This window comes from Monodon monoceros, unplaced genomic scaffold (genome assembly GCF_005190385.1).
Source record: "Monodon monoceros isolate NGI ecotype Baffin Bay Population unplaced genomic scaffold, NGI_Narwhal_1 Super_Scaffold_11, whole genome shotgun sequence".
NCBI classification, from domain to species: Eukaryota; Metazoa; Chordata; class Mammalia; order Artiodactyla; family Monodontidae; genus Monodon; species Monodon monoceros.
The window spans coordinates 72,814,331-72,828,737 of NW_021703767.1; the positions used below are offsets into that span (position 1 = coordinate 72,814,331).

Below are 14,407 nucleotides of genomic sequence, written 5' to 3' on the forward strand. Positions count from 1 at the left end.
GTGTAGAGTTACTTCAAAATAAAAAGTTTAAAACAAAAATCTGATGAAAGATATTCTTCGGTGCCTTGTGTGACATGGGAAGGTCTCTGTCTTCCGACAACACCTCTGAGTGTCCTTTGCTGGTGGACAGCGGGTATTGAGGGACACCTTTGAGAGTCAAGCCTTATTATGTGTGAAGAGCTCTGCTTTGCCCAGAAAGTGTAACCCTCAAGGTCACCTCCACCCTTCATTTTCTTACCTTGCTCCAGTTACTCTATCAGAGAAATTCAGGGTTTTCATCGGGAGCTGTGACAGGGGTCTGGAGAAGCGGGCAGTCAGCACAGTGGCCACGAGAGGCAGAATGGCCAGGCTCCTCCGGGTGGGTTCTGAAACACAAAATGCGTCCTCAGCATTGTGTTGCTGCCTTCAGGAGTTTAGGCAGAAGGGGCCATTTTCCTTCCAGGTTGTGAAAGTTAAAGTGGGCTCTGTTTGACCCAGGTTCAGTCAAGGCACCAGGCAGTCCCCGCCTGCCACCCTCCTCTCAAGCTACAGCCTCATGTGATGAAAAGAGTCAGGAGGCTGGGACATCTAGAAACCTGGGTTCTGGTTCCAGCTGTGCCACCAACTCATGGGGTAACCCTGGGTGAGTCATCACGCTTTTGTAGCAATGAGGAGGGTGTAGCACCAGTGACCAGTGACCCTCAAACTAGGCTGTGCAGCAACCACTGGGGCGCCCAGGGTCCCAGCCCCTCAGGGATTCCAGCTCCATGAGTCCCATTCTCAGTGTTCCCCATATCCAGCAAAACATCCATCTCAATTTGCCCACATGACTCCAGGCAGCTTTTTCAGCCCTGGGCCAGGTATCTTTTGATTCAGCTCTCCACCTTTCTCCACCCCACCATGCACAGGGTCCAGCTCTGGGGCTGAATTCATCAGTAACTCATCATGGCATGGAGACTGAAGCTACAAAATGAGACACACTCTAATCAACCTAAATTAAAACACACACACACACACACACACACACACACACACACACTCTCTCTCCCACCACCCTACCACTCCCTTTCCACATTAAATCAAACTTGTTGCAGCAAGGCTACTCAGCAGTGACTAGCTTCGCATTATGAGTTGTAGACGGGTGTGTGTATTAGTTGTCCTCCTGTTCTGGTTAATTCCCCTCTAGTGATCCCTCCTGGCCTAAGGGAAGGAAAGGGAGGTAGGGAGGGAGCTGAGCAAGGCAATCCCAGCCCTGGGAGCTGTTGCTCTTTTCCTGGGGCGCAGTCCTAGTCTCTCTTTGCACACCTGCCTGTGGTTTGTTATACTGCCCTTAACAGTAACAAGGTTCTGCCTGAGAGGCAGCTCCTCCCCTGCCATTTTGCTGCGGTCCCTAATCTGATCACCAGTCACCTGCGCCAGTGAGTCTGTGATAAGTTCACTAACTAGCCAACAACCACAGTATTTACTGCAGAAGGTAGGTGGCAGTGTTTCATCTGTTTAATCTTCAGGAGAGGAAAACAAATAGGGCTCTTTTGTCTTGCGTGATCCTTCCTGGACTCTGCAGTAGGCTCTTGCTCCCGCTCTGGCCCCGACTCGCCACGCTCCAGTCTCACCACTGCAGCCAGAAAGGTCTTTCCAACACCAGTCAGGTACGTACGTGACTCCCTTGACTAAAAGCCTCCTCTCCGTGCCTTTTTGGAGCTGGCCTCTGCCTCCCTTCCTATCCGGTACCCCCTCCCCTGTGCTCACTGCTCTGTAGCCATGCTGACCTTCTGAACATACACGGAGCTCTTTCTCGCCTCAGGGCCGTGGACCTTGCCTTTCCTCTCTATAGAGGGCTGAGTCCTTCGGACCCTTCTGACTTCAGAGAGGCTGCCCAACCCACCATGCAACACACAGGGGTTGCTCTCCATAAGATTGCCCTTCAATCCAAGATTCCCTTGTTTCTTTACTTATCTCCCCCTTCTAGATCATAAGCTCAGTGAGGCCAGGCACCTTGTCCATCTTAGTCACCACTGAATCCCCCATGCCTGGAAGAACCTGACACAAAGGAGGCACTCAGTGAGTCCCTGCTGAGTGGGCGTGAGCTGTGTGCTCGAACCTCACCCCCATCCCCACACAAAGATTGGCCCTTCATGGAAGGCACAGGCCCATGCTGTGGGTGCCCTGCACCCCTCCCAAGTACTGACCGGCTGGCTGAGCACAGACATCTCTGCCTCCTCCCTCCAGGACTGGAGTCTGAGGTCACCACCACTGGGTGATTTAAAATCCAGTCGTCTGTAATTCAAGCGCTTTCCATCCCTTCTGCTCAATGCCTGTGGCATAGAATGCCTCAGTGTTTGCCTCAATGTCTCTCCAAACAGAGAGCTGCTTTTAATTTTATTTTCCTTTGAGTCAGCAATATCTAAAAGCACTGGCGTCAAAATAGCTTAAATTGCATGAAAAGTCAGCCCCTTTAATAATGCACTATTCACAATGTAATCTCTCATATACAAAATGCTAGAATTTTAGATATCTTTTTCTTCTACTACTTTTTTACATTCCTTAAATATGTTGCTATTTTCACCCCAAACACAATGCTATAGGCAGTGGAATTCCTGTACTCTTCAGGGCTGTTTGTCATCTTAATGTCTTGTGCTGGGCTTTAGTCTCTGTAAACATTAGTTTCTCAAACTTGAAATGCCACTCGGTTGCCTTTTGGTTTGGAAACAGAAATGGCCGTGGGAGGCAGGCACTGCAAGGGGACAGGCAGAGCCCCTGTGAGGGCGGGAACCACCTCTTTAGCTTTGGATTCAATTAGCTGCTCCAGGGTGACCAAATTTATATGATACTGTCGCAAAATCAAGATGTTCATGTATTATTCTGGAATTTGGGAGAAACTTTTCTAATTCTAAGAACACTTAGGTCTGCTCTCAAGGGCACCTCCTTTCCATTGTCAATGCAAAACCCACATGTAGCCCACGGAAAGCACCCCTTCTCCAAAAGAAAAAAAAAACCTGTGTGCATCCTTGTCTTGATGCTGGGCTCACTTGCTGCATTCTGACAGGACTATCTTGCAGAAGACACAGCTGGCTGCATTCCTGTGGGTCAGGGTCAAGGTCTCCCCAGCAAGTGGCAAACACTCCCAGTACTGACATCCTCAGAAGAGGCAGGGCATCAGGAGCAAATAGGAATTCAGGAGGCAGGACTTAGGCAGGAAAGAGAATTCAAGTTTCTGGACATGAAGTCTGGAAGGGCCTTGGTACTACCAAGTGGGAGAGGGAGGTCCTGTTTCACTGGGGAGGGTGAGCTGGGTTTAAGCTAAGAACCATCCTGTGTAGGGACGCCACACTGAGGCGCTCAAAGCCCGTAACCTGTGTGAGAGACTCCAAGGTCTGACAACTGGCAGCCAGTTTCCAACATACTCTACTTGGCTATTTTGTTTGGCCTGCCTAGTGTTTTAAAAGGCAACGTAACGAGGCAGCTATGTTATGCTTGAACTCAATAGCAAAAAGTTGTCACTTACTATCTCAAGCCTACCCACCACCTCTGTTAACTGCCTGGACATTGTGGGCATTAGAGTTTGAGATCTCTTACCAAATAGATGTCTGTTATCCTTTGGCTATTTCCCTTCTGATCACTTAGCATAATCTTGCCTAGACGTTCCAGCTCAGCTCAGCTCAGCTATACGTGTTAACTACAGTTATTGGAGGCTTCCTTGAGGCCATGCAAAAAGGAAACCTGACAAGTTTTAAATCCTTATTCAAATAAGATGCCTATTATCCCTTAGAGAGATTAACTATTCTGAAATGAAAGTCTAAAGACATTATACAGGAACACCAAATGATATTGTAGGTGACGTTCCCACTACCATTTTATCGTAAATGCAGAAGTGGCTTTTATATAGCTGCCTCTAACAGGGACCCTCAATAAAAGCCAAGGATTTAACTTTATAGCCCAGTTCAGCGAAGGCAAACCTAATGTAGACACTTGGATTAGTCTGACAGACACTAGCCACCAGACTAGACTTAGGTGATGGCCATTTCTCTTCAGAGAACACACCACACTCAGCAGTTGCCATCTTTCGGGTGTCGGTCTTGCTCAGCTGATCCCTGTCCCTTTCAGACTTGCCTATTGCCCACAGAATTTGGCCTCTGCAGCTGTAGCTGTACAGTGAGACCCTCCCCCCCACCCTCTGGCCATGGAAGAGTGGGTCAGGGAGAGACACCTGACCCCAGATGAATCCATCATTCTGTCCCCTGGCACTGTGAAAGAATGCAAAGCAGCCTCTGTGGGGCAGAGACATGTGATCTGGTTGCTGGAGTTGGGGGGAGGGGGGTGGGCAGCTATGCGACACTTGAGCCTGAAGCCAGAGAGAGAGATGGAGAAAGCCAATCTGCAAAGACAGAAAGGAGTCAGGCACACATGTAGAAAGAAGCAGAGATGGAAGTGAAGAAGACAGAAAAAAACAACAACAGAGCCTCCTGCTCCTGAGACCCAGCTGCCCTCCTGTCTTCAGCTCTGTAAGGCATGTGATGTCTTTATTCTCTGTGTTGATTTAAGCATGTTTAATGTTTCTGTTAGTTGCAGCCAAAACAATATTGGTGAAAACACACTGAAAGCAGGTTCTTTCTGCAGATCATTATCATTAATTCTTAAGCTTGCCTGATATTCTGAGAATGCCACACTGTAGACCTCATAATGATAACAGGAACAGGAGCCTCTCCCTCTCCACTTCTGTCAAGGAAACATCTGTCCTTCCCCAAGAGAAAATGTTACCAGAGCTATCAAAATGGCCATAATTACAACCACCAGGTTAAGCAGGCATTCCATCCCTAGGAGAACAGGGCTTGCCTACCAAATTCAAGTCAGACCTGTACACAGGAGGCACATAATATTTGAATGACTTAAGAGAGTTTTCAGCAGAGGAATACCATATCAGGCTTATATTTTAAAATGATAATTCTCACTGGGTTAAGATTAGACTGAGGATGGACAAGGGCAGAAGCAGGGAGACCATTTAGAAGCTATGGCAGTAACCCAGGACCATAATGTACAGCCATGCAGGTTGTGCACAGCAGAACTCGAGCAAAATGTGAAGAGGTACTCCCTGGACATATATAAAAGGGCTGCCAGTCCCGGTGGAAACCATGGAGCTAATTAGACGTGGTCAGAGTCTGGCTGTGTTTTGAAGGTAAAGCCCACTGTGATATACTGACCAATTAAATGTAGGCTATGAAAGAAGGAAGAATCAAAGATATTTCCAACATTTTTCGTGCAGGTGTAAAAAAAGTGACATTAGTACAACTGACAGTTTAAGGAGCCACCCTATTCATAAGCACTTACCACATTTCAAATCAGAGCGTACAAGCCCAGCATCCTGGTCCTCAGCGGGCCCCTCCAAGTCGTATCTCCAACTGTACTTCTCTCATCTACTCATTATACCATTTGCCACCATCTCTCAATAAGCCCTGTACTTTCCAATTTTTGTGCCTTGCTCATCCCATACCAAATCTGAGGTCTCCTTCATCCACTAAGCCCTAACTGATTCAAATAACCTCCTTCAAGAAAGCTTTCCTGATCCCCTAAATCAAAAATCAATCTCTTGTTGCGGGACTTCCCTAGCAGGTCAGTGGTTAAGACGCCGCGCTCCATATTTGCATTTTCACTGCTTCCTTATGTGCCTCTGAAATAGCACTTAACCTAGGCCGGGTAGTATTAGAGGTATTTCTGCTTATAACCATTCACAGCACCCCGCTCCGCCATCTGACCACCAGTCTCAACCTGGATTGTTTCAATGACCTCCGGCTCATCCAAAATGACTACTCTGGTGTCTGACAGGAAGCAGCCACTCTGTAAATGTGTATTGAGAGACTATGCGAGCTACACTCATTTCAAAGTTCAGCTTCCTCGCCCGCCACGGGTATATGCCCTGGGCACGGCCGGGCTGCAACGCTCTGGTAGAAAGTGCTAGGATATTTGATGCGTCATAAAGGATCCTGGCAGCCGGAAGCCCACCTTAACGAAACGTGTGCCTCTGTAACCCCTGGCAGGGTTAGACAGGGACTTTGTATCAGACGACTCTGGGCAGATTTTGGCAGACTGGTTGGAAAACACCTCGCAGAACTCAAATGAGCTCAACGTCCCGCGCGGCTCCAAACCCTCCCCCAGCAGGGCGCAGACCGCCCGGGTCCCTGTCTCTGACAGGAACGCCCTGTCAGAGACGGGGGACGCCAGAGACTCGCCGGCGCCAACTCGCCAAGCGCGCCGGCAGCCCCGCGTCCGGGCCAATCGCAGGGCCGCAGCCCCTACCGGCTGACCAGAGGCTGGGAGCCGAGGGGGCTCGGCCCGAGCCACGCTCCCATTGGCTGAGACCGCACCGCCCAGACCAAGTTGAGCTGTTCCCGCACCTGTGAGCGGCAGAGGCTCCGGGCCTTCCCCGGCCGCGGGCCCACCACCAACCCAGCATCTCCGGCCTGCTCCCGCGGAGCCTCCAACTTGCTCGGTCCTCCTCCTCCCCCGGTCCTGCGGCCTCTGCGGTCCTCCAGTTAACAGCCGGCTCAGCTCGTGCTCAAGGAAACTGGACAGGCGGCCTGACTAATGTCCAGCATCCTTCCCGAGGGCGCAGCATGAGGGGAGGAAGCACTCCCCCTCCCCCCCAACCAAGTCCCCGAAAACAGAGCCTCGTGGAGGACGCGGCAGGAGGACGAGGGATGCGGGAACACCCAGAGAGATGCGGTGAGTAAGGGAGCAGTGCCTAGATCTCAGGCTAGAAGGCAGGGCTACTGGCTTCGGTCCTGGCTCGGCCTCTGACTACGATGTGACCTTGGGCCGGTTTCTTCCTTTCTCGGGGCTGGGCTCGTCTTCTGTAAAATGCGGCGGCAGAGAAGGATAAGTGTCGAGGGTTTCACCTGGGAGACTCGGGGCCGCGTGTTCAACCTAGGCCTCCCCCTGACAAGCACATTTTCTGAATAACAAACGTCAGGCTGGGCTCCCAGAGCACGGACGGAAGGCCCGGGAGGGCGGAGGATAAGGATCACCTGGGGTTGAGAAGGCTCTGGGCGGGATCAGTCCATCTTTACACCGTTACTTCGGCCGCGGCCGCAGGGCCCAGCCTACAGGACTTGGTGCCCGCTTTTCCACTCGCATCCCCGCGACCCAAGTAAAGGGCAGCGCAAGTCCAAACCAAACCGAGCATCACGCCGGTTTAGGGGCGCCGGCTTATCACGCCCGAGCTTCAGAGATGCGGACCCCTCCTCTTACCCCAAACCAAACTGGCGCGAGGGCTCCAGCTGCTGAGGGCTCAGCTGGTGCGTTCGCAGGTACCCGCGCTCGCCTCTTGTACCACCGGGCGCTACCGCCGTTTCCTTCTCAAAGCGCCTTACTGGCTCCCATTCCTGCGGCCTCCAGCCTCAGCTGCCGGGGTGCGCCCGCGCACAGGGGCTTTGCTCCGTAGGGCTGCGCAGGGCGGAGCCCGACGGCGGGCGCGCAGGGGCGGGGAGTCTCTGCGCCGCCTCCTTCACCTTGCGGCGTCAGGCCTGGCCCTCCTCCCGCGGAGGGTATTCCTATTCGCTAGGCTCCCGGCCCGGATTAACCTACTGCCGCCCATTTTAGGTCTAAACCGCGCTCTGATCTCCTCCACCGCCATCCTGGTTCTGGAACGAGCGGGGAACGATATCACCCCGCGGGTTGCGGGTAGGGAGGTGGAGGTGCCGCTCCAGGAAGTGAGAAAACCTGGTGAGGTTGAGGCGCCTTTCCAGGTCCTACGCCTACTTGCTGTCTTTGGAGCTTATTGGGGTGGGTTGGTTTGTTGGTTTGTTTTTAAATTTGTCTTTTGGTCAGATGAAATTTATTTAAAATTTTCTTCCTACGATTTTAAAAAATAATTTAAGAATAGCACAGCTTCCCAGAGTTTCAACAACGGAACATCGGAGGCCAATCTGTCACGGATCAGGCTCCCCTGCCGAGTTTCCAGGATGAGAAACCCGCTGAGGAGAAGGAACCTATCAGGGCAAATTAGTGGCAGAGCTATGTTTAGGTCAAATTATAGAGAAGGGCTGATTTGAAAGGGACCAGGCAGATGAAAACAGGAAGGAAGGAAAGGCCTGGTGGGGCTTTAAAGAAACCTGTCAGTTCCGTTACGTGAACTTCTTGAGGGCTAAGGCTGTATCTTCCTTATCTCTGGCTCCTGGCATGTAGAGCTTTGAAGACCAGGAGAATCATGAAGGTAGGATGCACTTGGTTCTCTGTACCCATTTCGCAGACCGACTCAAGCTTGCATCAGCGCTGTGTTTCAGAATAGTCACTGTTACAGCATGCCATAGCCATAACATAAATCCTTATATTGGGTCACCAGGTTACGCTTTGAGGGTTATGCATTGCTAGAAAAGCAGTTAACTAAAGGAAGAGTTAATATTTCCACTAGGAAAACCATAGATCCTGACTTTGGACTGAGAATTAATGGAAATAAAGTTCTATTCATGAAAGACAAGGACAGGACAGTTGATCTGTCTACGGTTATATCCGACTCCACCTGTGGCTGACCTCACACCTTCCCAGCCCCACTTTTTATTCCAGTTTTGCTCTGGCAACTAGCTGCATACAGGTGAAACCTGAGAGCACCTTGCCTCAGCTGTACCTGGTATCTTCCCCACTCGGGGCTTTTCTGTCACTGCAGCCTGGGCCCCCTACAGGAAGCCGAAGCCCATTTTGACACATGCATAAATTTGGAAGTGCAAAGGAATTAACACGTCCTAGGACAACGTTTGACCAAGGCAGACAGGAGCTGGTGGAGAACTATGCCACTCTTTTCGTTCTTCCAGTGGGCAGTTCCAAGGTACGTTTTGTACAGCACCTAAGATGATAGACCCCTGGCTGCCCACAGTAGTGCCCAACTTGATCAGCTCAATAATGCACCCTTGGATCGCCTTTCTCTTTCCTGCCTTGACTGTTTGACTCTTCCAACTCCTCCACTCCTGTTCCTCGGGATTCGTTCCCAAAATAAACTACCTGTATCATGAAGGTAGGATGCACTCTGAACAAGTTCTTGTTCAGAGTTTGTTTTGGGGTGCGGGGGAAACCCAGACTAAGCCAATGGTTAATCCAAAAGAGTCATCTCAACAGGGAACTATATTCAATATTCTGTGATAAACCATAATGGAAAAGAATATGAAAAAGAATGTATATATATATGTACAACTGAATCACTTCGCTAAACAGTAGAAATTAACAACATTGTAAATCAACTATACTTGAATAAAATAAATTAAAAAACACACACACACAAAGAAGACCCAAAAAAAACCCAAAAAACCCCAAAGAGGCATCTCAGCCCAACTTTCGGGGTCATTCTCAGCAGACCTTTCCCAAGTCTGCTAATGAGGAATCCATTTGTTCTGTTTGAGCCGTTGCTCTTTTTATTGCCCTGCTGCCCTGCCCTTTAGGGCATCATTAATAAACTCTCAGAGGCAGGCAGGAAGTATCAGAGACTCCCAGGAGACAGGGCCAGCTGAAGGGCTGGGTCTAGGTTAGCATTGGACAAAGCCATTCTTGGCCTTACCTTAAACATTTTCCCTCCTTCCAAGGTAGGTCCTGTTTGCTGACCTTGAAACGAGAAACTTTCAGCTCTGGGGTTGAATATGGAAGCAGAGACAGGGTGGGACCCGGGTCACTCCCAACACAGCATGTGCCCAGAATACGTCTCTTTTTTGCCCTCCCTTTCCCCCTTGCCCTCGCTGTAAAAGCAGTTCCTCTGTCCAGATACAAGGTCTCAAGCCAGGGTCTTTGGCACCTAGCACACTTCATCTTATTTCAATACTAAGAGGATGCTGTTGCAAATTACTAAGCTAGGTTTGGGAGGAAAGAGCCCTTTGTCCCAGCCTTCAAGAAGGGAAATGAGACATGTACATAAGCTAAATGAATCCTTAGAAGCCCTGTAAGTCTTCTAAAAGAGGGACTTGTAAGTGTAGTGGGAGTTCTGGTGAGGCTTCAGGACAGGATCCGTAGAAAGGTAGCATCCTGAAAGACTCTCAGAATGAAGTCCCCTCAAAAGATCCCCCTCCTAATGGATTACTCGTTAGCAAACTTGGGAAAGGTTTGCTGAGAAGGACCTTGAAAGGTGGGCTGAGATGCCTCTTTTGGATTAACCATTGGCTTAGTCTGGATTCCCCCTTGAAACAGACCCCTGTCCAGAGAGCCACAGTGTTTGCTCCTGTCCCTCTATCAGCTCCTAATTGCCTCCTAGCTCACACCCTTCTTGAATCCCAGCTCAGACTAATCATTCATCTTACTAGGCCCCAGCCCTCCCCTGCTAGATCTGGCCCTGCCCCATCTCTGAATACCCCTGCTATTCTCTGTCTTCAGTGTTGTGTCCAACACCAGATGGTGCAAGTTAAATCCTGCCCTTAGCCAGCCACGTGGGAACCCTCCAGGAGCCCACGAGTGCAGTGCTCTGTGCTGAGTTCTACTGGGGGGTAGAGAATCACAACACCATTTACCATCCCAAACACTACAGGTCTTCCGTTTGTTTAATGCAACTGAATTTTCTTTTAACAAAAACTTTTTTTTTTTTTTTTTGGCTAGAAATCATGTCCTTAATCTGCAGAATTTTAGAATTGTCAAGTAGCTTTTTTTATAATTTACAGTGAAGGAACGAAAAAGCCCCAATGTACTATTCTAAACAAACTGTGATGCTCAGAATCTTGTGTACTGAAGAGCCCTGGATCCTAACGTGACTATAACACTGAATTTTGCCCATGGATGAGAAGTGGAGGCCCAACCTTCTCCCTGCAGTGATTGAGCAAGTAGAACAAGGGCTTGGACCTTATGGGGAAAAAAAGGGGTGTATCGGACACCCACATCCCCACTCCCTTTCTGTTTCTCGACTCTAATGTATTTAACTAAAATGATTGTTTGTTTAAGCCACAGAGTTGTGGGTTTTTTTCTTTTTGTGTGTGTATTGCAGAGGGGGGAGTAGTTTGGAAATTTAACCAAAGTTATTTTGAGGTAATTGGGACCTTTGAAGAGGGAAAAGTACGAGGAAATTAAAAAAACAACTGTGTCCCCACCTCTGCCCATCCGCCCCAAGCTACAGCACTGCATGAAACCCCTTCCTTCATGCAGCTTAGCTTGATCAAGCCCTTAGATGCCAGGCATGGTGCTTTGTGTTGAGGATGCAGTGATAACCCAGTGCGGGGTCTCTGTCTTCAGGTAATACAATTCAGCAGCTTATGACTGATCGCTGCGTACCAAACACTATGCCAAGTGCTTTGTGTGCATTTTTTCACTTAATCTCTGCAGCAGTCCTAAAAGTGACCTAAGATTATCCCCATTTTCCATCTGAGGAAGTTGAGGCCCAGAGAAGTCAAATAATTGCCCACAGCAACACAGCTAGGAAGTGGCAGAGACAGAGTGCACACAAGTCTGTCCCACTCCAAAGACTTTCTTTTAGCACACCACCAACTGTTCTAAGGTTCTTGCTTTGACAAAACGGATAAAAACCCCAGTTTATAAGGCTATGTGGAGTACAGAAATTTTTATAACCAGTTGGGCATTGCTTTGTGAGTAACCCTAACAGAAGCTGGAATTGCTGTGTTACGTTGAAGTTCCTTTCAGTGAGTACAGTACAGAAGCCAAGATCTGATGCACTCAACTAGGGAAAGAAATTGTAGGTCCTAACTGAACATATCAACTTTGAAAGACAAAAATATGGGACAAAATTCTCAACCCTTAAAGCTGATTTAATTTTCTGAACTTCAAATCTATTTTTTAAATAATAGTTAATATGTATAGTTAATATAAATGTTTTTAAAACCATATGCTTATTTTGATTAATATCTTTTCATTTTTTTCCCCAATGAATGTGTATTATTTATATTTTCTGCTTGTTGCTACCAGGGACAGAGCCTATTATTTCAAAAGGGAAATCAAATTACAAAGCTGCTGCTTCCCATTTTTGGGTTGCCAGTACCTCTTTCCAAAGGCCTATTTGTTGAGAAGGTTATACTTCAGATTCACTTTGCTAGTCTTATTTTCTTTTCAACACAAATGGCACAAGGATATTCTCTTGCTAGCAATTTCTCTAACAGTAAATTGCGAGACAAGACCAATATCTAATATCTAGAAATTAATGAACGCAGAACAATGTTTCTATGTTGCTCGCTAGAGGATTTCACTTTATAATTACCTTTGTTCTGAAATAAATTAATTTTAAAAGCTCACCAAAAAAAAAAAAGGCCTATTTGTTCCTCCCCAACGCCCTCCCCTCACACCAGGCTCCTCCCAAGACTGGAAGGTTTTCCTTCTGCCGATAGTCTGCACGCTCAGCATTTGCTCACCTTGGGCAGCTGTAGCAAGGCTCCCTCAGCAGTATCAGCACACAGGTCCAGGCAAGATACAAGCCAGATACACCTGGAATCCTCTTAATTCTCAGTTAAGATGTAATAGACACCCCTGGAAACCTCCTCCAGGCTTTACGTGTATTATTTCAATGCTTGTCTTTAGCTGGGAAGGGAAACTCTCACATTCATATGATAAGCAAGGCCAACTAATGATGAAATACAATATTTAGAGTTCTGATGTTTGTGTGTTTGTCGCTGAATAGGCAAAGTTCAGCTTCATAACTTTGTTTTGAGCTTAAAATGTCTGTGAGTTCGGTCCTCTGACAAGTGGAGGGTCAAGGGTGGATGCCACTGCCTAGGGATGCATAAGAAAAAATGATGCCAAAGGGCAGCTCCAGCTGACTCCATAGTGAGCTCTCCCTGCCAGGATGTGTGGGCATAAATGAGCATAGGAACTGGCCTGAACAGAATGAGAACTATCCAGAGAGTGCCCTGAGCATAACCCAGACTCAGGACCTGAGAAAGATTGTAAGATTGCTTTGGACAGGGTCAGCTGCAAGAAGGTAGGGCCAAAACATACCTCTTAAACATCACAATCAGGTGAGGAAGAGTATGTATGCAATACAGGAGATCCCTTCAGGGTGTTTCTTAGTATTACCATACCTTGTAATTAAAGTCAATGGAAAATTACAACAGCTGAATTCAGGCAGTACTACTAATGGTCTAGACTCTTCATAAATAAAGTTTGGGTCACCCCACCCATACATGGTAAAGAACCATGACCTGCCGAGGGCAAAGGGAATATGGAATGGGCAGTGGCAAAAAGTAATTATAAATACCAGGTACAACCATGTGACCAGTTGCAGAACAAGGACTGTAATTGTCATGAGTATTTCTTATTTTGTTATGAATATGTGTGTGTGTAATATCTTTCCTTTCTTTTCTCTCTTATCACCTTATCATGTAACATGAGATACTTTGACTCATATATCATACTATTGTTAACTTCACATCATAGTATTTAAGTTATGGGACATCAAGAAGAGTGAACATCACCCAAGGACTCTGTGTCCTCTTTCGGGGAAAGTGTTAGTGCATTTTTAGTTGTATACAGGAGAGTTGTATCATGTAGTTTGAATTATGACCTTGTTATTGTCTTTATTTGGAGAATAAGTATGGTCTAAGGAGATGTATATGGGTGCCAAGTTGACAGGGAGTGAACTGTGATGGTTAATTTTATTTTTTAAAATTAATTACTTAATTTAAAAAAAATTTATCGCTGTGTTGGGTCTCCATTGCCGCGCACGGGCTTTCTCTAGTTGCGGCGAGCCGGGGCTACTCTTTGTTGCGGTACGCAGGCTTCTCATTGCAGTGGCTTCTCTTGTTACGGAGCACGGGCTCTAGGCACGTGGGCTTCAGTAGCTGTGGCACGCGGGCTCAGTAATTGTGGCCCACAGGCTCTAGAGCGCAGGCTCAGTAGTTGTGGCGCATGGGATTAGTTGCTCCGCGGCATGTGGGATCTTCCCAGACCAGGGATCAAACGTGTCCCCTGCATTGGCAGGCAGATTCTTAACCACCGCACCACCAGGGAAGCCCTGTGATGGTTACTTTTATGTGTCAACTTGGCTAGGCCACAGTGCCCGTATATTTGGTCAAACATTATCCCAAATGTCTCTGTGAAATTGTTTTTGAATGAGATTAACATTTAAATTGGTGGACTTTGAGTAGAGCAAATTACCCTCCATAATGTGGGTGGGCCTCATCCAACCAAATGAAGGCCTTAGAAAAAGACTGACCTCCTCAGAAGGAGAAGGAATTCTGCTGGCAGACTACCTCTGGCTCAAATTGCAACTCCTCCCTGTGTCTCTACCTTGCCAGCATAACCTAGATTCTGGACTTGCCAAGTCTCTACACGTGAGCCAACTCCTTAAAATCAATCTCTCTCTGTGTGTGTGTCTCTCTCTCTCTCTCTCTTTTTTTTTTTTGCGGTACGCGGGCCTCTCACTGTTGTGGCCTCTTCTGTTGTGGAGCACAGGCTCCGGACGCGCAGGCTCAGCGGCCATGTCTCACGGGCCCAGCCGCTCCACGGCATGTGGGATCTTCGCGGACCG

At 48.1% G+C, this 14,407-nt stretch overlaps 2 protein-coding genes across 2 annotated transcripts in view; one reads left to right on the top strand and one right to left on the bottom strand.

The window, feature by feature from the left end:
- Positions 1-7,107, bottom strand: part of BDH1 (3-hydroxybutyrate dehydrogenase 1) — a 34,411-nt gene extending 27,304 nt beyond the window's left edge. The window contains 3 exon segments of the mRNA XM_029213725.1: positions 239-365; positions 6,369-6,555; positions 7,078-7,107. Of these exon segments, the coding sequence (XP_029069558.1) occupies positions 239-365; positions 6,369-6,555; positions 7,078-7,107 (344 nt within the window).
- The window catches only part of APOD (apolipoprotein D), an 83,980-nt gene continuing 75,981 nt past the window's right edge, over positions 6,409-14,407 (top strand). Inside the window, exon 1 of the mRNA XM_029214637.1 lies at positions 6,409-6,696. The gene's annotated coding sequence lies outside the window, so the exon portion shown is untranslated. The remainder of the gene's footprint in view (positions 6,697-14,407) is intronic.